Source organism: Mesoplodon bidens, assembly GCF_964165515.1.
Source record: "Mesoplodon bidens genome assembly, chromosome: 16".
NCBI classification, from domain to species: domain Eukaryota; kingdom Metazoa; phylum Chordata; class Mammalia; order Artiodactyla; family Ziphiidae; genus Mesoplodon; species Mesoplodon bidens.
Window position 1 is genome coordinate 46625146 of NC_138173.1, and position 25178 is coordinate 46650323.

The window sequence follows — 25178 nt, forward strand, 5'->3', positions numbered from 1 at the left end:
CAACCAGAATCATACCTGGCCCATAGTAAGCACTAATAAAATATTCGTTGAGTGACTGAATAAATACTGGAGGTACAAAGGTGTGTTAGACATAGCCCTTTCTGTTTCAAAATTTGAAGTCTAGTGGACAGTACAGAACACTAGTTAGGTGATTGTCTGTAGGATGAGTAGTAATATGCTGGGGAAACACAAAGGCACAAAAGTGAGCTCTAGCTGATGAGCTGCTCTTACTGGCCTATTGTCATGAAGTAAAACTGCTTTCATTTAGCAAATCACATTTTACTTATGTTTCCAAAATTCATATGCTTATATATAGCTATAAAGTTTCCTATTCAGTCCACACTGAATTTTAAGGAAATTAAAATTTATTTAATTAAGCAATCGCTAAATGAAATTTTAAAAATTCTTTTCTTATGTACCATATAAATCTGAGAAACACTAGCCTTACTCTTGAAACAGTATCAATTTCTTTATATTAAATTAGATTTATGAATAACACATTTTTAGAGAAAATATATTTATTAACTTAGATTGGAAAAACTTGTTATATTATTTTAAACATACTGAAATGAATTTGAATTCCTAACATAAGTTCTACATCTAATCTAATGGATGTTAGATGGTCAGTTTGAGAAGGAACTAATTCAATTGCTTATTCTTTAGAGTTCCCTAGAGAAATTCTCACTTATCTCAGTTAGTATATATATTTTTAGTATAGTTAGTACTAATTAGCTAGTTAATGAGATGTGAGTATATTGAAAATTGGCACTAGTCAGTTAATTACATCTTGATAAGAGCATCCTTATTTTTTGCAATGCTTTAAGCTTTCATTTAGGCATATTAACTTGATGAAGTTGTGGTATCAATATTATAAGATCATAATCTCTAAGAAATGAAAGAGGGCTTTAGAATCATTCAGCTTCTTGTAAGGGTCATCTCTTAATCATTCCTGTATTCCTAATCTATATTATAGTGTGTGGCATTTAGTTCTTACCTAATACATATCTGTTAAAGTAATATTTGAATTAATGTGTATAATCTATGTCTCTCACTTTAATGCACAGACTCTCAAAGATTAAATGGCTTTATAGGTTCAAGTAACTGGTTAATAGCAGAACTAGGACTAAGAAACCCAGATCCCTTAACTCTAGTGTTCTTTTCATGATACATTGCTACCATACTAGAGTATTTTTTCTTTATTCATATGTATAAAAATAATGACAAAAAGTAAAATGAATTATGCATAACAGACACATAAATAGGATATTATGTAGATTAATACTGTCTAATTTATTTTGAGTGTTGTGTTTTGATTGTATATTTTAAGCTGTAGGAATCTATGGTGTTATGTAACAATTGGAACCTAAAAGATTTGTAATTAAGTCCTAAATGTTTTATATGTAAATGTAAAAAATAAAGCGCATACACTTGCTTAATCATAAAACATTTAAGGGAACAGGCCAGCTCCTTCATTTACTGCAATACTTTTCCCTTTATGGCTCTAGGTTAGTTAGAGTCAACCCTAGCAATGCACATGTGTGAAGTTTGAAAGGTAGAAGAGTTATAGAAACCATGATTGTCAAGGGGAGTTGTTGGCAGGCAGATAGGCAGATGTGAAAGTCTTAGTGGCTCCTAGATGAAACTCCTTTTAATTGACCACCCTAATGCTGTAGGCAGCTGAGGTAATTGGTGGCAAATTCCTCAAGACTTTTCGAATTCACAGCAGTTTCCTAATGACCATTTTGAGAACCCTGTCTTTGGTTCTCCAGACTAAGAACAGCATTATCTTCTCTGACGTTCATTCCTTAGCAGGTTCAACAGTTGTGTGGTTTTGATTTCTATATTGAAACCCCGACTCCCTGGAAAACCTAGAGTGACTTTTGTTTCTGTTAAGGAACCCTAACTGATGCATTAGCAGACTGAATTCCAGATATGGGGGAAAGGGACTAGGTAATACAAAAGAGGATTGAGAGGAGAATGCTGCTGCTGCTGGGTTGGGTCACTCCATGTGGATCCTTTCTCTGCTCTTTCTTTTGGAATCAAGAAAATATTGTCTAAGAAATTTTCAACTGAGCTATCTAATCTTGGTCATCTTTAACCTCAACTGACCCCACTATTTCATGTGTCCTGGCAAAATCTCTGTAACAGTTATTCTAAACCTTTTCTGTCATCTTCAGGATTCCAGTTCCATTGCTTCTCATGGCTAGTGATTGCCATTATCTGAGTTTGTGCCAGAGAAGAGGACAGCGTGAATATTTTGTTGACAAAGAGTATGATGTGTGATCGCAAGTTCTACCAGATTGTACTGGTGTTAGAGGGGCAGGTTGAAAACTTAACAAACACTCTCTTCTTTTGAGTCTGTAAGGACGTATTAGGAGTCAGCTTTGAAGACAGAGAAGTGTCATGGAGCTGGCCTTAATTTAATGAAGATGGAATAAAAATAGCAGATCTTTCTGACTTCTTTTTTAAATGAACAAATCATTATAGTTGGTATTTATTTAAATTGATTATCTCAAGATAGAGCAGTAAAGGATTGGAGATATAATGATAAGATGAAGATTTAGATGAACCGATACTAGGAGTGATCTAGGTAGATGTTGAATGAAAAACGATTTTTAAGAGCCAGTCCTTAGTTTCAGTTGAAAGCATTCAACTCTTGAGCTGTATCAGTTTGGCTTCATCACGTTTTCAAGTGACTATGAAATCAAGGTGTCAGAAATAGAGAGAAAGGAAGGTGGAATTTTTCTAAGCTTCTGAATAACAGTTGGGAGATAGCTTCAGTGTATTGAGCCAAGCAAAGAAATTAGAATAAAAGTTCTTTTGCTGCAGTAAAGTATGATTTTGATTATCTAATTTCAGGGCCAATGTATATTCCATATGGGCGTGCCAGTCATTTAAGAAGCATGTTAAAAGTACCTTTTAAATTTCCTAGTTGAACTGAATAAAATGAATATTAGTAAAACTTTTGTTTTGGTCTGATTTTAAAATGAAATTTTTAAAAAAAGGAGCAAAAGAAGTATTTGAATTTATCCATCAGCCTGCCAGTGAATCAGTAAAATGTGAAATTGCCTAAATTCTGCTCTTTTCCTCATTCTTTTTCTTTGGTTACTTAGGAAACGAAGTCCATCAGTGTCCAGAGATCAGAATAGAAGATACGACCAAAGGGAAGAAAGAGAAGAATATTCACAGTATGCTACTTCGGACAGCGCGATGCCTAGATCTCCATCAGATTATGCCGATAGGAGGTCTCAACGTGAACCTCAGTTTTATGAAGAGTCTGATCATATAAATTATAGGGACTCCAACAGGAGAAATCATAGACATTCCAAAGAATATATTGTAGATGATGAGGATGCGGAGAGCAGAGATGAATATGAAAGACAAAGGAGAGAGGAAGAATACCAGGCACGCTATCGAAGTGATCCGAATTTGGCCCGTTATCCAGTAAAGCCACAGCCCTATGAAGAACAAATGCGTATCCATGCTGAAGTGTCACGAGCCAGGCATGAGAGAAGGCACAGTGATGTTTCTTTAGCAAATGCTGAACTGGAAGACTCCAGGATTTCTATGCTAAGGATGGAACGACCATCAAGGCAAAGATCTGTATCTGAACGTAGAGCTGCCATGGAAAATCAGCGATCTTATTCAATAGAAAGAACTCGAGAGGCTCAGGGACCAAGTTCTTATCCACAAAGGACCACAAACCATAGTCCTCCTACCCCCCGGAGGAGTCCATTACCCATTGATAGACCAGACATGAGGCGTACTGACTCGCTAAGGAGACAACAGCACTTAGATCCTAGCTCTGCTGTAAGGAAAACAAAACGTGAAAAAATGGAAACAATGTTAAGGAACGATTCTCTCAGTTCTGACCAGTCAGAGTCAGTGAGACCTCCACCACCAAAGCCTCATAAATCAAAGAAAGGAGGTAAAATGCGCCAGGTTTCATTGAGCAGTTCAGAGGAGGAATTAGCTTCTACACCCGAATATACAAGTTGCGATGATGTTGAGATTGAAAGTGAGAGTGTAAGTGAAAAAGGTAAGCACTATATTCTAATCACACATTTTCCTGTAATTGATTAGATAAGGGTTTTCTTTTTAGGTTGTATTTCTGAGTAGACATTTGTTAGACATTTCTACTTTTACTTTTAAGTTCTTTAATGATGCTGGTTATGTGAAGAAAATTTTAAGTTATAAAAAGTGAATATCTTCGGTAATTCATGTAGTAGAAAAGTCTATTGACATTTTTAAGAATTGATTTTTGCTTTGTTTCTGAAAATGTTCTTGCATCACTTGATGGCATATTTAAAAATACCTATTAGCTATAGTTGTAAAAATAACATTTTTTGTGTGTTTCCTTTTAAAAGGAACAATATGTTTACTATAGAACATCTGAAAAATTGCTCAGTGTAAAGAATGAAATACAAGCTATCCACAATCCTTTCCCCCATATGTAGCTATTGCTAACATTTTGTTGTATTTTCTTCCCTTTTTCCAATGCATGTGTATTTTACATATCTACAAAATTGGTATCATACTATATAATTTTGTATTCTGATTTTTTTCAGTTGATATCATACCATTAACTTTTCTCCAAGCCTTTAGATGTTCTTCAGAAATGTTTTAAATGGCTGCACTGATGTTCTGTCATAAGGCTGTACCACAAACTATTCATCTATCTGGGGTCATTGCAGTTGCTTCCAGTGGCTGGTATAAATAATATTATAATGGCTATCTTTATACATAATTTTTTGCCTGTTTTCTGAGTATTTCACAAATACATATTTGTGCTTTGATTCTTTTAAGCTTTTAATTCAGATTACCAACCTGCTCTCTAGAAAGATTATAACACTCCATTCTCCTGTCAGATGTGCTTGAGTTTTCATTCTTGATACACCAAATTTTTGCCATTTGAATAGACCACAAAAAATAACATCTGTCATTTGTATTTGAATTTGATTGTGAAGATGAATGTTTTGTATGTTTATTGGTGTTTGATATATTCTTCAATGAATTGTCTTGTTCATTGCTTTTATTTCTTCTGCCCATGGTCCTGTTGGGTATTAATTAGTTTTGCTCTTATTGGTTTATAAGATTTTTTTTATGGTTAGAATTTAACCCATTTAACTGTCATCTGTTCCAAATGTATTTCCCATTTTGATGTTTAGCTACTAATTTTCTTTGGTCATTTGGAAATACTGAATTTAGTATAGCTAAGTCTTTGCATATTTGGTGATTCTTTCCCATTCCTTTTAACCCTAGAAACTCTTTATTCATCCCCAAATCAGTTGAATATTTAACTGTATACTTTCTCATGTTTTTATTATTTATTTTTTTAAACTTGAACTTTTTAATCTTTCTGTAATTTATTTTGGTGAACACCACAATACACCTGATAGATATCTAAGAAGATTAAGAAGCTAAACTAACTCAAAGTTAATTTGTAAGTGCATAGCCAGAAGGTAGATTTACAAATGGGAATAGAGGAGAGTTTTCTGTTTCTTGATAAATTGCAACATGTAAAATGTTTAAGATAGTAATTCCTTCTAGTTGCAAAAATATTTCCTTGTTAATTATGGATAAAACACTATGTTAAGCATTTACCTAGAGAAAAAGGATTGTTTTTTTTTTTTTTTTTTTTTTTTTTTTTTGCGGTAGGCGGGCCTCTCACTGTTGTGGCCTCTCCCCTTGCAGAGCACAGGCTCCGGATGCGCAGGCTCAGCAGCCATGGCTCACGGGCCTAGCCGCTCTGCGGCATGTGGGATCTTCCCAGACCGGGGCACGAACCCGTGTCCCCTGCATCGGCAGGCGGACTCTCAACCACTGCGCCACCAGGGAAGCCCAAGGATTGTTTTTAATGGATAACTTAATATCCAAGAAACATATCTAGTATATATCAAGGGAAAAATCTTCCAGATTTCAGTTTGTGGGATATTTGAGAGGGTGTTTAGCTAGCTGGATGAAAAATTAAAAGCAGAGTTAAATTATAGATTAGTTGTTGAAGTTAGTTTGGTAAATAGGAAACGTTAACCTTTAACTTACGTTGAAGTCTCTGTTAAATTGAACTAGAATATAGTAGATGATGCCTAGATATTGCTATTTAGAATAGCCTTAAAATTTTAATGATGAAATTGGTTCAATGGATAGAAAAATACAAAGCTTTGTGAAGGACATATTGCTATTAATTGGTAAGAGGCAATTAATACCCTAATGGTGTTACAAATGTTTTACAAACCAATTTTATTTGACTTATAAAAGCATTGAAATAGCAAAAAAGTTGGGTCTATTTCAGTATTTTGAGAAGTATACAGTGGATTCATTCATTCATTCATTCATTCTTTATATCATTCAACTAAAATATATTAAGTATCAATAATTATAGTACCAGAGTATGAAACGTGAACTATGAAAGCATTTCCTATCACCCTAGAATTGCAGCTTTGTGGAACAGGAGTAAGAACTGTGCTGAAAATTTGACTGCATTTATGCTAGCTGACTCATCCAAGAAAATTGTACGTAGGATGGACTTTTGTTTTTGTTAGCTTGAACTTGGAGCTGTCTGTCTGTTTTCCTTTCTAGGATGTATCCATGAGAAGGGCTTCTTGAGGAATTACTTGGGGGAGATATGGGGAGATGTGTTTCAAAGCAAAAGGGCAGCTCAAATTATTGCCGTCCTTAACCCCATTCTCCCTGGTACTGCTTATCTGCCTCTTTTTGTAGGGTTTAGGTTGGTAAAGATCTCTTTCAGGAGCAAATAAAGTCAGCCTGACAAAATAAGCATGGAATCCTAGAGTGCAAGAATGTTGTTAACTCTTTCAACAGAGGATCTAATGAAATATAAGTGAATGTTTCATTTCATAGGGATCTAAGATGCTCCTGATACTTTTGTCCAAATCTTGAAATATATAATTACCTTAATTCGTGGAATGGATTGTTGAATAAAATAGTAAGATCATGAAAACTGTGAACTTTAATGAATGATCAAGATGATAAGAAAAGTTAGACTGTATGTAAGATGAAGGACATCAAAAAAAGGAAACTAAAAGAGAATAAAAGGGTGCTAAAATTCTAGGTTTAGAATAAATGAGTATAAATGGAATACATTTCAGTCTCTTCAAACCAAATGCATTTTAGATATGATTATATATGTAGAACCTAGAAAAATGGTACAGATGAACCGGTTTGCAGGGCAGAAATAGAGACACTGATGTAGAGAACAAACGTATGGACACCAAGGGGGGAAAGTGGCAGGGTGGTGGTGGTGGTGGTGGTATGCATTGGGAGACTGGGATTGACATGTATACACTGATGTGTATAAAATGGATAACTAATAAGAACCTGCTGTATAAAAAATAAATAAAATAAAATTCAAAAATTAAAAAAATAGATATGATTATATCTTACACAGTAGTACACATATTCAGAAGTGTGTGTGTGCATGCATGAATGTGCACACAATGTTCAGAGTCAGCAGTTCAATCGAGTTTAAATTTCTTTCTTACAGATGACTGTAAAAGCCACTTTATATCAGCATATCCTACTCTATACATGTTGAGAATTTTTTAAAGAAAAAATTTATTTCCCATGGGACCATTGCCCTTTGCTTTGTTATTAAGGATACCTAGGTTTTGATTAACCTAGAATTTGGGCTTCATATCCTATTCTTGAGATAGTAGAGGGGGCAAGTCTCCAAATTTTACTGAGGAAACAGGAAATATGTGTTTCTAATTTTAAACTTTATGTATTTTTTCAAAGAAATAATAAGTGACAATAAATTATATATTTTTATGTATTTGATTCAGCAAATTTAAGGAGCCAGTTCCAGCCACTAAGCTAGGTACTTGGATCCTGTGGTATAAAAGACATGTGCCTATTTTTGTTTTGCTTTAATCTGGGAAAGTTTTAAAATTTCACCTTTATTTTTGGAGAATAATTTCTTTGGATATAGAATTCTTGGTTGAAAGAGTTTTTCCCCCTCTCTCAGTACTTTGCATACGTCATTGCAGTTTTTTCTGGTGATAAGAGGCTTACCTTCCTATGGGTCGCTGCTGTGTCTGCATAGTCTAATTGCCAGCTAGAGATTTGGACAGAAATTGTGCTCAAATATTCTCAGCTTTTAAGGCTTTCACCCTCTGCTAATCAATCTGTGTATACTGTTGGGGACACATTCGGAGTTCAGCCAGTTTTCAAGTCACTTGCTTGGATTTTACTTTCTACCGGAATATCTCAGGATCTACCCGGAACATGGTATAATTTCCTAGTCAGTATGATATGTGTGGAGAGTTTATCAGGTTTTCTTTCTGTGGATCTCTCATTTCCAGGGCTTCCCTGTCAAATTCTGGCTGGTTTGCTATTCACCGTATGTGCGACTGCAATCTGAGGCTAGCTAAGCTGCTGGTTCTCTCTTTGTTTCCTACTGGGTTTGCTTCTTCTAGCTGACAGAGCCATGGGTTTTCACCCCACCCCAAGGCAAGTAGCAAAGCTGCTGGTTTTCCCAACCAGGCTTGTGCTGCTGAAACTATTGATCCTTTATGTATGTATACCAGAAGGGGGCTGTGGGAGCAGCTCCAGGTAAGAAGGTAACAGACTTCTGTTGTTATTTTCTGAAACTCTAGCATTTTTCTCAATTTTTTAATGTGGCTTTGTTTGATTTCCACAGCCATGCAATTGTTGTTTTTGTCAGTTTCATCCAGGCTTCTACTTGTTTTTTTGTACCGAGAACTAGTTGACACTTCAAGCCACTGAGCCATAAGTTCTTCCTTTATCATGATTTTTTGAGTCTGGAACTCAGGCAGGGTTCAGTTGCGTAATTTTCTTCTTCATAGAGTGTTATGTGGAATATAGTAAAAAATACTGTAATAATTTTGTATGGTGACAGATGGTAATGAGGCTTACTGTGTTGATCATTTTATAATATATAAAAATATTGAATCACTATGTTGTACACCTGACACTAATACAATATTGCAAGTAAAAATATAAAATGAAATATAAAATGAATAAAATATAAAATGAAATAAAACAGGGATGTAATGTGTTAAGTAAAAAATAAGGATGCAGGATGATGCATCCTTATTTTTTATTTAATCTTTACCAGTTGGGGAGGGTATTTTCAGATGTTTCCAGTTGGCCCATTACAATAGTTTTTGTTTGTTTGTTTGTTTTTTAGGCCGCACCATGCGGCATGCAGGATCTTAGTTCCCTGACCAGGGATCGAACCCGTGCTCCCAGCAGTGGAAGTGTGGAGTCCTAACCACTGGACCACCAGGGAAGTCCACATTATGATAGTCCTTAATCCCACAGGCCAAGGAATACTAGTTCTTCCAAATGCCAAATCTGTCTGTTTGGGGACTGCTGTAATTACCACTGTTAGAACTTGATAAATTAGTAACAACACCTGTGAGGGAATAAGGGCGGAAAGACTTTGAAGAGGAAGTTAAATTGTGAACAGATACCTCAACCAATCCCACAGGAGTTTGAAGCTGGTGTAGATCTTCAGAGATGACCTAACTGAGGCAGGGGCCAGGAGGGCTCCATATGGCTGCCCCCTGGGGAGGGAGTATAACTTCTTTGGTAAAGGACTCAGCTATGAGCACTGAGCATGCAACACTTGGGGGCAGCTTGAGGAATGAGTGCAGTTCTGAGGGGTTCATACGGGTGGTATACAACAACATCCACTAAGATTTTGTTCTGAGTATTGTCCCCTTGTGTTTACAAGAGGGATATAACAATTTTAAGCATCCTGTACTCAAATACCCTTTTGAAACTGAGAGAAACTTTTCTAGAAGCCTCCTCTGTATACTTCTTCATGGGTTTTTTGGGCCATAATTGTTACTCATGCCGGTTCCTAACTAATCACTGGCAATGGAGTTAGAATTATCAAGATTGGCTAAGAGTTCACAGTTCTAAGGGGATAGGAAGTAATTGTTGGGTAGAGAACCAATTATGCCTGCCCAAAGTATTCATTGTAAGGGTTATAATAGTGCAAAACTGGAGAAAACTTAACTGTACAAAAATAATGGGCTGGAGCTGGTTGATAGCAACTTGTGAGAACCAGTTGTGTGCATCTCTTCCCAATTCTGCATTCAGTGACATACTGTTGGTAGTTCAAAATTGGCGTAAGTGAGAGTATTTGCACTATGGAAGTAGGCAAATGTTACAAAACAGGTTGTTAAAAATTAGTTACCATATCACTAAAATATATTTGAAGTTTTGATAATTATGGAGGCTATGGTAGCAAGGAAAATTATCCAGGCTATAATGTAAACTTATTTTAGAAGCTGAATTAAAAGTTGTATCTGCTATGTTAAAATGAGATATGCATATAGAACTAGAAAGAAATAAGGATAAATTAGAAGTTTGGGGGGCAACAGTTTGTAAAAAAAATTTTAAAGTAGAATTTCATTAGTATGGCTATAATGTTTATGTAATAAAAATGAAAAAAGAAACTGTTAACTAAGTTGTCTTACTGTATTCCATCTTTAGTGATCATCCACCATGCACTCTCAGAGTACAAATCAAAAAATATTGTGAATATAATCTTATGCATTAGGTAGGTCATGCTTAATGCCTAAAAAATGTGAAAAAAACCCTTTATTTACTTTATAACAACATTCATTTCCCCATAACATTTTCCTCACAACACCATCAAATTTTCTAGGGTGCTGACTTTTTTTATGCTTTATGCTTCATCTTTATATTTGCATTAAAATTCAAATAAAATTAAACTAGTCATTCATTAACTATCTCCTTTTGATATGCATGCCTTACCCAGATCACATAGCCTTCCAGAATCTTTACAAGCTGGAAATAAGCATTTAACATGTAACAGTCCTTTCAGGAAATTTCTCAAGACTAACATTTTAATGGAGTCTAATAGGACAATTCATTACTTGAGAAAACTTTTGACAGGCTACTTAAGTGATTACTATATCCAATAGATGCAAAACATTTTTTTAAAATGTTGATATCAAAATATAGCAAGCAGTCTCCTAGTTGATTTATCTTTATTTTCTGTCATATGCAATGCTACTTTGCACAGAAGAGGGATTCCATTATAGTGTAGAATGGCCACTAGCACAAAATAAAAATTTCAAAAGAAAACTTCATCTCCAAAATGTCAGTAACAATAATGAATTAAGATCTCTCATTCAAATATTTATTTGCAAATATTATATAAAATAATAAATGTTTTTAAGGTATGCTGTATAAAATTTTTCCCTTTTCTGCTTATTTATTAAAAACTGAAATGAATGCGTTTGTGGTGTTGATATTACCAAACTGCTATATTGGAATACATTTATTTGTAGTGAAAATGTGTACCATCTTTAAATAAGACAACTTTGATTTTGAATTACAGGCCAGGCAAGTATATTCAAATGTAGGTATCAATAGCGTATTCTGACCATTGGTTAACTTCTGTTGATTGAGAAGTTTGACATTCACTTTGACAGATTTATTTCAATGAAGTAGTAAACAAAAGTAAACTAAATGCTGGCTAAATAGTCTTCATCTAATTTATTTTGAGACAACTGCAGTTGTTTCTGTGATCCAATTATACTTAGCTATATTTGGAAAAATTACTTGTCATTGCACTTTGCTTCTTTTATTACCCTTTTGCTGAGCTGGTTCATATGCCCCCACCACATGCTCTGTCTCCCTCTTTTTCTCTGTATCTCTCTGCTTCCCACTGAGGCTTTCCTGTTCCCCATCTCTTTCTCTTTTGCTCCTCTATTGTGTACCCTCACTTCATGCACTTGACACTTTTGTGTGGTGCCTTCAGTCAAGATTTGTTATATTTCAGGTAGTCTCATAAATTGTGTGTCCTTTTCTTTTAATCCAACCCACCTTTATAATATAAATCTATTTTGTTTAAATCACACATCGAGGAACAGATTCTATTAATTAAATACTTCTAATGCTAGAAAATTAGAAGGGCTAGTGTAGGTACTTTTCGTTTAATAGTAGGCTACCTTGAGAACTCACAGAAAAGGAAAATATGTTGTACAACCAGATGCCCATTCCCTTCACCCCCTCCCCTGCAGATTCCCTTTTGGTAGACTTTATATGAAATTAAGATTGTATTTAAGTGTGAATTTCCTCATGACACAAGACTTTTAATATCAGCTTGATTACAGCACACAATTTTAATTATATTAAGTAACTAGTATTAGAAGTACATAATGCCACCATTCTGTGTTTGAATTTATATGTTATTTATTAATAATAGCCTTGACTGCTTTAGGTGTTGGAAAGCTTTTAAATTTGTTCAGAAAAAAAGTATAACATAGCTATTTAGTTTTATGAATTATAACTGATAGAGCCCATTAAAACTCATTGTCTTATTATGAAAATATATTGATTTAGGAAAGCATGCTTAACATTTGCTAATATTTTTTCCTGTTTTTATTCTATTTTGTAGTGGTTTCCAGTAGTTAAAAATTGTATAAACATGATTTTTAAAATATTTGTAACAGTGAAGACCCAAATCAAATGATTGATATTCAAATTATAAATGCCAAGTAAAGATTAGCAGAAGAGAAATGGAAATTAGAATTAATTAATAATGCAAAGTCATTAAAGAGAAATAACTGTTAGGTTTCAGATATGATGAGTTTGATAAGAATCTAGCTTAACTGATGAAACATATGGTGATGTGAAAGAAAGCATATTTCTGCTTGAACTTCCATAAAATACAGATTATAATACCAATATTTTCTCAAACCTCACTCTCAAATTCTGTTTAATACAGTTTAATTCAGTAGGAAAAAATGTATTTCATGCCTATTGTGTGCCTGATGCTGTGCTAAGTGTTATGTGTAAGATGAGTACAGCGTGATCTCTGCTTGAGAGAAGCATGTAAGCAAACAAGAGGAATACAATATGTTAGATATGAAATAATTTAATACGAGACAGAGTTGTAATTTAGAGAAGGTATTGATAATTCTACCTTGACTTATCAGGAAGGACTTTACAGAGGAGTTGCTATGTGTATTGAGTTTTGAAGGTTGAATAGAATTTTCCAGGAGAACAAAGCAGGTATTGGATGGGGATAGGTGGTCATTCTACACATTGGAGTATAACAATTATGTCAGTAAGAACAGTTTTTATGGAGTACTGACTGTTTGCCAGACACTGCTTGACATTTGAGGGGGGCAAAGATGAAGAAAGACATTTCCTTTCCTTAAGAAATTAATAAGCCTTTAAGGAGCTAATGTGGTTGATAGGTTTATTAATTATCCTTTTCTAGAGAGAAGCAATGTGGTATATTAGACCGATGGGTTGAAAATACACAAACCAGGTTCTTTTCAAGGCTTTGCCAGTGATATCATTGTAATCTTAGGAAGGTTATTTAACTATCTGGTCTTTAATTTCCTCTCAAAAATAAAGAAAATAGACTCAATGTGTTAAAAACTATGGCAATGGAGCACCAGATTTCTTTTTCTTTGTTTTGAATTTTATTTTATTTATTTTTTACACAGCAGTTTCTTATTAGTTATCTTTTATACATATTAGTGTATACATGCCAATCTCAATCTCCCAATTCATCCCACCACCACCACCACCACCACCACCACCACCACCCGCCTCCAGCTTTCCCCCCTTGGTGTCCATACATTTGTTCTCTACATCTGTGTCTCTATTTCTGCCCTGCAAACTGGTTCATCTGTACCATTTTTCTAGGTTCCATATATATGCGTTAATATACGATATTTGTTTTTCTCTTTCTGACTTACTTCACTCTGTATGACAATCTCTAGATCCATCCACCTCACTACAAATAACTCAATTTTGTTCCCTTTTATGGCTGAGTAATATCCCATTATATATATGTACCACATCTTCTTTATCCATTTGTCTGTCGATGGGCATTTAGGTTGCTTCCATGACCTGACTATTGTAAATAGTGCTGCAATGAACATTGGGGTGCATGTGTCTTTTGGAATTATGGTTTTCTCTGGGTATATGCCGAGTAGTGGGATTGCTGGGTCATATGATAATTCTATTTTTAGTTTTTTAAGGAATCTCCATACTGTTCTCCATAGTGTCTGTATCAATTTACATTCTCACCAACAGTGCAAGAGGGTTCCCTTTTCTCCACACCCTCTCCAGCATTTGTTGTTTGTAGATTTTCTGATGATGCTCATTCTAACTGGTGTGAGGTGATACCTCATTATAGTTTTTTTTTTTGCTGTACGCAGGCCTCTCACTGTTGTGGCCTCTCCCGTTGCGGAGCACAGGCTCCGGATGCGCAGGCCCAGCAGCCATGGCCCACGGGCCCAGCCGCTCCACGGCATGTGGGATCTTCCTGAACTGGGGCACAAACCCATGTCCCCTGCATCGGCAGGTGGACTCTGAACCACTGTGCCACCAGGGAAGCCCCCTCATTGTAGTTTTGATTTGCATTTCTCTAATAATTAGTGATGTTGAGCAGCTTTTCATGTGCTTCTTGGCCACCTGTATGTCTTCTTTGGAGAAATGTCTATTTAGGTCTTCTGCCCATTTTTTGATTGGGTTGTTTGTTTATTTAATATTGAGCTGCATGAGCTGTTTATATATTTTGGAGATTAATCCTTTGTCCGTTGATTCATTTGCAAATGTTTTCTCCCATTCTGAGGGATGTCTTTTTGTCTTGTTTGTAGTTTCCATTGCTGTGCAAAGCTTTTAAGTTTCATTAAGTCCCATTTGTTTATTTTTGTTTTTATTTCTATTCCTCTAGGAGGTGGATCAAAAAAAAGAACTTGCTGTGATTTACGTCAAAGAGTGTTCTTCCTATTTTTTCCTCTAAGAGTTTTATAGTGTCTGGTCTTACATTTAGGTCTTTAATCCATTTTGAGTTTATTTTTGTGTATGGTGTTAGGGAGTGTTCTAATTTCATTCTTTTATATGTAGCTGTCCAATTTTCCCAGCACCAATTATTGCAGAGACTGTCTCCTCTCCATTGTATATCCTTACCTCCTTTGTCATAGATTAGTTTTGATCATAGGTGCGTGGGTTTATCTTTGGGCTTTCTATCCTGTTTCATTGTTCTATATTTCTGTTTTTGTGCCAGTACCATATTGTCTTGATTACCATAGCTTTGTAGTATAGTCTGAAGTCAGGGAGTCTGACTTCTCCAGCTCAGTTTTTTTCCCTCAGACTGCTTTGGCTATTCAGGGTCTTCTGTGTCTCTGTACAAATTTTAAGATTTTTTGTTCTTGTTCTGTAAAAAATGCCACTGGTAATTTGATAGGGATTGCATTGAATCTGTAGATTGCTTTGGGTAGTATCGACATTTTCACAATATTGATTCTTCCAATCCAACAGCATGGTATATCTCTCCATTTGTATCATCTTTAATTTCTTTCATCAGTGTCTTATAGGTTTCTGAGTACAGGTCTTTTACCTCCTTAGGTAGGTTTATTCCTAGGTATTTTATTCTTTTTGTTGCAATAGTGAATGGGATTGTTTCCTTAATTTCTCTTTCTGATCTTTTGTTGTTAGTGTATAGGAATGCAAGAGATTTCTGTGCATTAATTTTGTATCCTGCAACTTTACCAAATTCATTGATTAGCTCTAGTAGTTTTCTGGTGGCATCTTTAGGATTCTCTATGTATAGTATCATGTCATCTGCAAACAGTGACTCTTTAACTTCTTTTCCAACTTATATTCCTTTTATTTCTTTTTCTTCACTGATTGCTGTGGCTAGGACTTCCAAAACTTTGTTGAATAATAGTGGTGAGAGTGGACATCCTTGTCCTTTTCCTGATCTTAGAGGAAATGCTTTCAGTTTTTCACCATTGAGAATGATGTTTGCTGTGGGTTTGTCATATATGGCCTTTATTATGTTGAGGTAGGTTCCCTCTGTGCCCACTTTCTGGAGAGTTTTTATCATAAATGGCTGTTGAATTTTGTCAAAAGCTTTTTCTGAATCTATTGAGATGATCATATGGTCTTTCTTCTTCAATTTGTTAATATGGTGTATCACAATGATTGATTTAGGTATATTGAAGAATCCTTGCATCCCTGGGGTAAGTCCCACTTGATCGTGGTGTGTGATCCTTTTAATGTGTTGTTGGATTCTGTTTGCAAGTATTTTGTTGGGGATTTTTGCACCTATATTCATCGGTGATATTGGTCTGTAACTTACAATGGACACCGCAGAAATACAAAGCATCATAAGATACTACTACAGGCAACTCTATGCCAATAAAATGGACAACCTGGAAGAAACGGATAAATTCTTAGAAAGGTGTAACCTTCCAAGACTGAACCAGGAAGAAATAGGAAATGTGAATAAATGAATCACAAGTAATGAAATTGAAATTGTGATTAAAAATATTCCAACAAACAAAAGTCCAGGACCACATGGCTTCACAGGTGAAATCTATCAAACATTTACAGAAGAGCTAACACCCATCCTTCTCAAACTCTTTCAAACAATTGCAGAGGAAGGAACACTCCCAAACTCATTCTATGAGGCCACCATCACCCTGATACAAAAATCAGAACACCAGATTTCTGTGGTATTGTTTCAGGAACTGCTGAAGAAGCTCAGAGAGCATGGGTGACTATCAGGGATCTTCCACTTTGTTTCAACCAAATTTTGCTCTTAATCACTTTTATATTAGGGAGTTCTGTTAGCAAAGAGACTCCACTGCATAAAGAAGTGTGAAAGTGACGACTTGATATTTTAGTTCATCAACTAATTTATTCAATTAATTTTTGTGTTCCAGGCACTTCTATGTGTGCCAGAGGCTACAACAGTTAAACAAACAAACAAACAAAAAATAGGCAAATTTCCTGAGGTCAAAGAAGTAGTAAGACACCAGATCATGTAGGGCTTTGTAAGTCATTGCAAGAACTTTGTCTTTCATTCTAAGTGAGATGACAAGCCAGATGACTTCATCTGATTTACCTTTTGAGGAGTAGTCTTGATGCTGTGTTGAAAACAGATTTGAGGGGGGCAAAGATGAATTCAGGGAGACCAGTTAGGTGGCTAATCCAATACCTAATGAGAGATGATGGTTGTTTGTACCAACTTGGTAGTAGTGGAAGTGAAGAGAGGTAGTCAGATTTTGGATATATTTTGGAAGTACAGGCAGCAGAATTTTCTGATGGTTTAGAGATGGGTGTGACAGTAAGAGAGGAGTAAGTTAAGGATTACTGCAAAGATTTTTGCCTAAGCAAATTGAAGCAAAGAGTTGCCATTAATTAACATAAGGAAATTGTGGCAGACAGATTTTTGGGAGTGCAGGGAGGATCAGCCATTCAGTTTCGTACATATTGTTCAATTTTCCTGTTAGATATCTAGTGGAGGTGGTGCGTAACCTAGCAGATATATTAATCTGGAGTTCACTGGCATGGTTAGGTTTGGATACATACATTTGGAAGTCATCAATATATGTATGATATTTGAAGCCAGGCAGCTGGAAGAGACTACTAGGGGAGTATGTTTCTAAGAAAAAGAAGAGATTGCAGGATTAACCTGGGGAATACTCCCACAATTAGAAGAGGATGAGAAAAAGCCAGCCAAAGAAATTGAGACTAACTGGCCAGTGAAGTAGGGGGAAAACCAGGAGGAAAGTGATATCCCAGAATCCAACTAAAGAAAGGATTTCAAGGGGAGATCAGCTCGGTGCTTTGTGACCACCTAGAGGGGTGGGATAGGGAGGGTGGGAGGGAGACGCAAGAGGGAGGGGATATGGGGATATATGTATACATATAGCTGATTCACTTTGTTATACAGCAGGAACTAACACACCATTGTAAAGCAATTATACGCCAATAAAGATGTTAAAAAAAAGTATTGATTGTGTCGGTTGTTGCTTAGGAGTCACATTCGATGAGGATTGATTGATCATTAACCACTAGATTTAGCAATGCAGGAACAGATTGCTGGTGTTGGTGACCTTGACAGGAGCACTTTTAGTGCAGTGGTGGAGTTGCAAGTCTAAAGTGGGCTCAAGAAAAAAAGGAAAGGAAGGAATTGGAAATAGTACAGACAGCTCTTTTGGGGAGTTTTGCTGTAGAGAGGAACAACAACAAAAAAGGAATTGGTGGCTAGAGAGAGGGATTTTTAAAAGATAGGAGATAAGACAGCATGTCTGTGTTCTCATAGCAGTGATAGCAAGGGGAAATTTGTTGATGCTGGAGAGAGAGAGGACAATTGTTTTTATCCTTAAGTAATGACAGATGATAGGATTCAGTGCATTAGTAGGTGGGATGACTTGCTAAAGGGACAGGAGCAGCGTGTTTATAATAATAGGAAGGAAGGCAGAAAATATGAAAACAGATGCATGTTGGTTGATAAATATGGTTGGTTCTAAACCATATTTAGCGTGGAATGTCTCATCTAATTTTTTTCTTTTTTTCTGGAAATGGAAAAGGTAGCAGGACCATTATCTGAGAATCAGGATCAGGGGAGGAGGTTAAAGTTCTGTGGATAGAAAAAATGTGAAATCCTTTTCTAGGAGAATGGAGATGATAATGAATTAAGGAAATGTAGTCCAATTACCTGGAAGCAATAAGAACTGACCTGGAATTAGTGGTTATAAATTTTTATGGCAACTAGTTAGTGTGGTTTTGTGTTTTTCTCTAGATATGTGTATTTCTTACACATGGATTCACAGCTCCCAGGGTATGTGTCCAGAGAGAGACTGAGGAAGAAACCATGCTGTCCTTTTAAACCTAGCCTCAGAAGACAGAAATGTTACTTCTACCACATTCTGTTGGTCCTTGATCGTCCTGGGTTCAAGGGGAGGGAATATAGACATTGCCCTCTAAGTAGAGGGATGTCATTGTCACCTTTTAAGAAGAATATGTGGAATGGGGTATGTAATGGTGTAGCCACCTTTGGAAAATACAATCCACTCAACTGTTTACCCCAATTCCTGGCACAAAGTAAGTACTCAATAAGTGTCATTATTATTATTAAATAAAACCTGAAATGAGGCCTCAATTCTGGATAAGTACCTTAGGGTGGCAGTGATACCATAGCAGGTTATCATGTATAGTTATTCAATCAGTCTTTTATTCACTAATCACACTGTATTAGAAGGGAAAGGATCTTTGCAAAATGGTTTGCTTTGTAAAATGATTGGCTTCAGGTCATAATCCAGTTCACGGCCTGGATTTTTCTTTTTTTTTTTTTGCGGTACGCGGGCCTCACTGCTGCGACCTCTCCCGTTGCGGAGCACAGGCCCCGGACGCGCAGGCCCAGCGGCCATGGCTCACAGGCCCAGCCGCTCTGTGGCATTTGGGATCCTCCCGGACCGGGGCTTGAACCCGTGTCCCCCGCATCGGCAGGCGGACCCTCAACCACTGCGCCACCAGGGAAGCCCATGGCCTGGGTTTTGATTCTTGTCTTCTGATTCATAATTCTCTTTGAGTAGCTCCCAGGATTAAGTATAGTATTTCATCAAATCTACATATTTTCCCCACAGTTTTATCATCTCTGAAATTAGGACAGAATTGCAGCATTTTATTTTTTTCCCTTGGTAATACAGAAAGCAATCAATGTTGTCTTACATCTGATGTAATTAGTTATGTGAATTGATAATAAAGATCAACAATTCCCAAACATTTTTTACAGTATGAAACATAATTCATACTCAGGCCTTAATGCTTTCCTACTGATGGGCAACTTCTAATTTCTTTTGGTACTTTTACTCCTTTCCTTTCCCTCTCACTTAAGACATTAACTGAGATTTACATTAATATAGATGCAAAGTTGGAATTATTCTAATTTAAAATGTACTCTATTTTAAAAATTGGTTTGTAAACTATGTTACTTTATCAGTAGTAGCATTACTTGTGACACACTTTACAGCTGTGTTACAACATAGTGGTTGAGAACTACTGATCCAGATCATGAAACAATATCCAATTACAGATCTAGGAAAAGGTTACTTGTTAATAATCTACTACCTGCCATTTCCAAATGTATTATATATATTCATACTGGCAGCAGTAGTTTGATATATTCTCTTTTCTCTGCCAGGATTGTCCAGTTGTTTTCCTCTAAGAAAGTAAAATCCTCCAATAAGTAAAATCTTACTGCATATCTCAAGGTACAGTTTAAATATCACCTCTATAGTGAAGCATTTCTTAAGTTTTAAAAAATCTCTCCCCTTTCTGAATAATCAACATTTTTCATGAAATGCCATAGGTTTTTCATACTAAGAAGCAAATTTTTTCACATTATAACATTTTGAAAATATAAATTCTTTTTGCCATCAAATGCTTGGCATCGTTTAATGGTAGCATTTTTTCCTTTCTAGTGATATATATAATAATTGTGCGTATTTTAATTGATAGCAACTTAGCTGTAATGAAATAGGATAGCATGGATATATATTAAGATATGTTACACTAAGCTGTGCTGTCGTATATTTTACCTGTCTGTCTACCTTTCTTGAATATAAGTTTCTTGAGGTCCTATTTGCACCCACAGATCCTAAAACAGTTTCACACTGTGTAATCATTAAAATGAATTCTGATGTGTGTAATCTATACAATCATTTAATCAGTCACTTGTTATTAATGAAGAATACATTGGTAATACCAAAGGAGCAAGATGTTTAAAAAACAAGCTAATTATGGAGAATAATTTACCTTCCTATTTCAAATATTGTATTTTAGCTAGCCTTGGTTTTGTTTTGGAACTTGAGAGTTGGTTGAAGCGTATCTGGCCCTTTAGATCTACTGACTTTTAAGGTTTGGTCCCTATCTTTAAAATCTGCTGCTTTCAGAGCTGGCAATGCATTAGGAGCACGTTACCACAAACTTAGTGGCTTAAAACAACACATGTTTACCACCTTACAATTTCTGTTGTTCAGGAGTCTCAGCATGGCTTCACTGGGTATTCTGCTTAGGATCTCAAGCTACAATCAGGTTGTTGCCTGGGCTATGTTTCTGGAGGCTTGATGGGGAAAGAGTCTAATTTCAGGTTCAATCAGATTGTTGGCAGAATACGTATCTTTTTGATTGGATGCAACTTGAAGTTCCTAGATGGTGCCCATCGTTCCTAAAGACTGCCTGCTGTTCCTTGCCACGTGGGCTGCTTACTTCATCAAGCAGGCAAAGGAGGCTTAGAGCAAGTTGACTAGCTAGGGTGGATATTTTAACAGTATCATGAGAGTGACATTCCTTCACTATGCCATTCCACCACTTTGATTAGGAGCAAGTCACAGATCCTTTACAAAGGCATGAACACTATGAGGTGGGGATTATGGGCACCATTTTAGACTCAGTTCTCCACACTCACCCCAGTAGTTGTCTCTGAAGCAACTCCATGGAACATAGTTTGAAAAACATTGCCTTTGATAATATTCCCAATGTATAATTTTTTTTCTTTTTTTAACTTGGGCTATTAGTCTCCCTTAATACTGAATATTTTCCTTGAAGGACTTAAGCCTTATGATCAGTTTTAATGGCTTTCTTAGGAAAAATGACCCTCCAGGAAGGTTTCAGCATTATGTATCAAAATATAGTTCCTGGAACACTTGTCCTATGGGAAAGGTTAGACTTCCAAATACATTTGTGGAAACTGTAGGTTACATAATTCTTGTAAAGAAGCATATTGTCATTACTATAGGAAAAATTCTTCACTCAAGAAATCTATTTAATTACATTTAATCCAGAGTTTTCTAAGCTTATTTGACTAGAGGACATTTATATCACTCAACCCTATTAACATTTTGCAGAAGCAGTGTTTCTTGTTGGAAAATGCCAACACAAATAGCCTGACAAGCTGAGGAAGAAAGTAAAATACCAAGAAGAAAAATGAGAGGAAAAATAAAAGGGCCATAGATAAATTTTTCCTATCTATTTAGAATGAAAGTTACGATTATTTTACCTTAATAATGATGAAGATGGTCATGATACCATCAACATTGGTATGACTCTATAATTTGCCAAACACTTTCATGACCATAATCTTACTTAAGCCTCTCAACAATCTGAGATATCACGATTAATCTCTTTTTATACAAATGAGTAAATGAGGCCTAATGTATTATGTGATTTGCCCAAGTCATAAAATTAGTAAGGAGTGGAGCCAATACTTTAACATAGGTTTTGTGGCTTCAGCTATAAAACTCTTTCTGTTGCAACATGCTGTGACTTTATAAACATGATTAAGTTAAAAATAAAGATGTTGAAGAATACCTTTATATAGTATGTGATTTAATTGAAAACATTTGTTAACCTAAACAAATGAAAAACTGTGACCTAAAACAGTTTATAAACTCTTGCATTCATTTAATGACTGTAGGGAAAATGTTATAAATAGAATATCTCAACTTTTTTTCCTCTGTGCATCAAACACAATGTGACACAGACACACGTACTATTGGGTTAGTTTATATTTTGCAGTAGAGATAAGTGAAGGAGAAAATCTTAGCCTAAGATGTGAATCTTTTGATTATTTTTAACCAGGTTTTATATTTAAATGTGTTTAATTCAAACTAATAGAATCACTGAATATCAGAGTTCGGTAGGATTTAGTGCTCCTTTAATGTAACTTTATTACACTGATTGTTCTCTATATCATGCTAACAAGTGGTACTCCAGCTTTTCTTTGAACACTTCCAGTGATGGGATTATCAATACCTATGAAGGCAGCAACACATTATTTTTAACTTTTAATTTCAAAATAATTATAAATTTGCAGGAAATTGCAAAGATAGTACATAGAGATCCCATGTGCCCTTTACCTAGTTTCCCCCAATGGTTACATCTTGTTTAACTATAGAACAATATCAAAACCAGGAAATTGACATTGGAACTATGTGTTTGTATAGGTTTGTGACATCACATATATGGATTCATATAAGTACCACTGTTACAAAGATACAGAGCTATACCATCACAGAGATCTTCCTTATGCTGCCACTTTATGTTTAGTAACACCTTCCTCCCTCCCCACCCTATCCCTAATCTCTGCTAACCACTGATTTATTCTCCATTTCTATAATTTTATTATTTATACTATATAAATGAAATCATGTGGTATGTGATATTTTGTTATTTTCTTTTTCATTTAGCATATTACCCTTGAGGTGTATCTATGTTGTATGTATCAATAGTTTTTTCCTTTTTATTAGTGAGTATTATTCCATGGTATGGATATAACACAGTTTGTTTAGCCATTTGCCTATTAAAGGACATTTTGTTTATTTCCACTTTTTGGCTGTTACAAATAAAGATATCCTTTTTCGTGAAATTTCTCGTCACATAAAGCATTTTGCCTTTTGCCTTAAGTATGATCTTAACTAGGTTTTTGGTTGATGTCCTTTATTTATTTGAGCAAATTCTCCTCATTTCTTGCTTTCTATGAGTTGCTTTTTTTTTTAAATCATGAATTTTTTCTGCATCAATGAATAGGATCATGATATTTTTTCTTTTGTAACTTGTGAATGTGATAGTTTACATTGATTTTTTTTTCTTTTTTTTTTTTTTCCGTACGCGGGCTTCTCACTGTTGTGGCCACTCCCGTTGCGGAGCACAGGCTCCGAACCTGCAGGCTCAGTGGCCATGGCTCATGGGCCCAGCCATTCCGTGGCATGTGGGATCTTCCCGGACCAGGGCATGAACCCGTGTCCCCTGCATCGGCAGGCAGACTCTCAACCACTGCGCCACCAGGGAAGCCCTACATTGATTTTTAATATTCAACCAGCCTTGCATTCTAGCAATAAACCCCATTTGGTCAGAGTATATAATTCTTTTTATATATTGCTGAATTATATTTGCTAATATTCTGTTAAGGATTTATGTGTCTGTATTTATGAGGGAATTGGTCTGCATTTTTCTTGTTTGCCATTTTCTTTTTTGTTTTCTGTTTGTTCTGTTTTTTATTTTTGCTTTCTTTTTCTTGCCTTTCTATAGGTTATTTGAACTTTTTAAAAAAAATTGCATTTTGAAGCATCTGTAGTGTTTTTGAGTATATTTCTTTGCAAAGATGTTTTTCTAGTGGTTGCTCTAGGTACTATATTACATATGTATAACTTATCACATCCTGCTGGTGTTGATATTTTACTAGTTAGACAGATGTAGAAACCTTACATACTTTAAGTTCTTTTGTCTTTCCCTGTTTATAAGGTAATTATCTTAAACATTTCTTCTATGTATGTTGAAAGGCGTATCAGACAATGTATACTTTTTGCTTCAAACATCAACATAGTTTAGAAAACTGAAGAGGGGGAGGAAAGCCTATTGTATTTACCCATATTTTTATTTACCATGTTCTTTATTCCTTCTTGATATTTTCAGGTTCCCTCTTTTTTTCTTTCAATTCAGGGTTGACATTTCTTTTATTTCAGCAATTGAAAAATATTGTGCCATTTCTTTCTGGCCTCCAAGGTTTCTGATGAGAAATTTTATCACTGTCATTGGAATTATCTTTCCCGTTTAGATAAGTTGTTGTTTCTTTCTTGCCTATTTGAAAACAGTTTGTCTTTAGTTTTTAGGTTGATTATGATGTGTCTTGGCACAGATTTCTTTGTGTATTTCTTATTTGGGGGCTTATGTAGTTTCTTGAATCAGTAGGCTTACATGTTTTGCAAATGTGGGAAATTTTCAGTCATTATTTCTTCAAATACTTTTTCTGACCCCATCTTTCTCCTCTCCTGGAACTACAATGACATGAATCTTTTATTATTTTAATTATATTTTATAATCCCAGAAGTCCCTGAGGCTCTGTTTATTTTATTATTTAGTCTATTTTCTCTCTGTTTTTCAGATTGGGTAATTTCTGTTCTATTTTCAAGTACATTGTTGTTCCTCTGTCCTTTCCATTCTGCTCTTGAACCCATCCATTTGCTTTTTAAATTTCAGTCATTTTTCAGAAAGTTCTAAAATTTCGATTTTGTTCTTTTTGTCTTCTATTTCTTGTTCTAGAACTGGAAAGTTCAGCAGTACATTTTTGACTGCTACTATATTTACTCATGTAAAAAATGTTTACTGAGGGCCTACCATATGTGACTTTTTTTGTTTGTTTGATATTTTCGCTTTAGCTTCAAATTGTCAAACAGCTGATTTCTTATTTATGTACAGAGGGAAAAACTACATTTCCGCAATTTTGGTAGTTTGTAGGCATACGGGAGAAGAGAGATTGCAAGCTGAAGTCTCACATCTTTACATAAACCAGCCAAAAACTTTTATTTATAGTGTCCATATTATATTTAATCCAATTCAGA

The 25178-nt window shown here is 35.4% G+C and overlaps 1 protein-coding gene across 7 annotated transcripts in view; it reads left to right on the forward strand.

Annotated features, from left to right (window-relative positions):
* Window positions 1–25178, forward strand: part of RIMS2 (regulating synaptic membrane exocytosis 2) — a 568944-nt gene that overhangs the window by 261354 nt on the left and 282412 nt on the right. For all 7 annotated transcript variants that reach the window (XM_081258177.1, XM_081258180.1, XM_081258182.1 and 4 more), the window contains one exon: window positions 3114–4039. In XM_081258177.1, the coding sequence (XP_081114303.1) occupies window positions 3114–4039 (926 nt within the window). The remainder of the gene's footprint in view (window positions 1–3113; window positions 4040–25178) is intronic.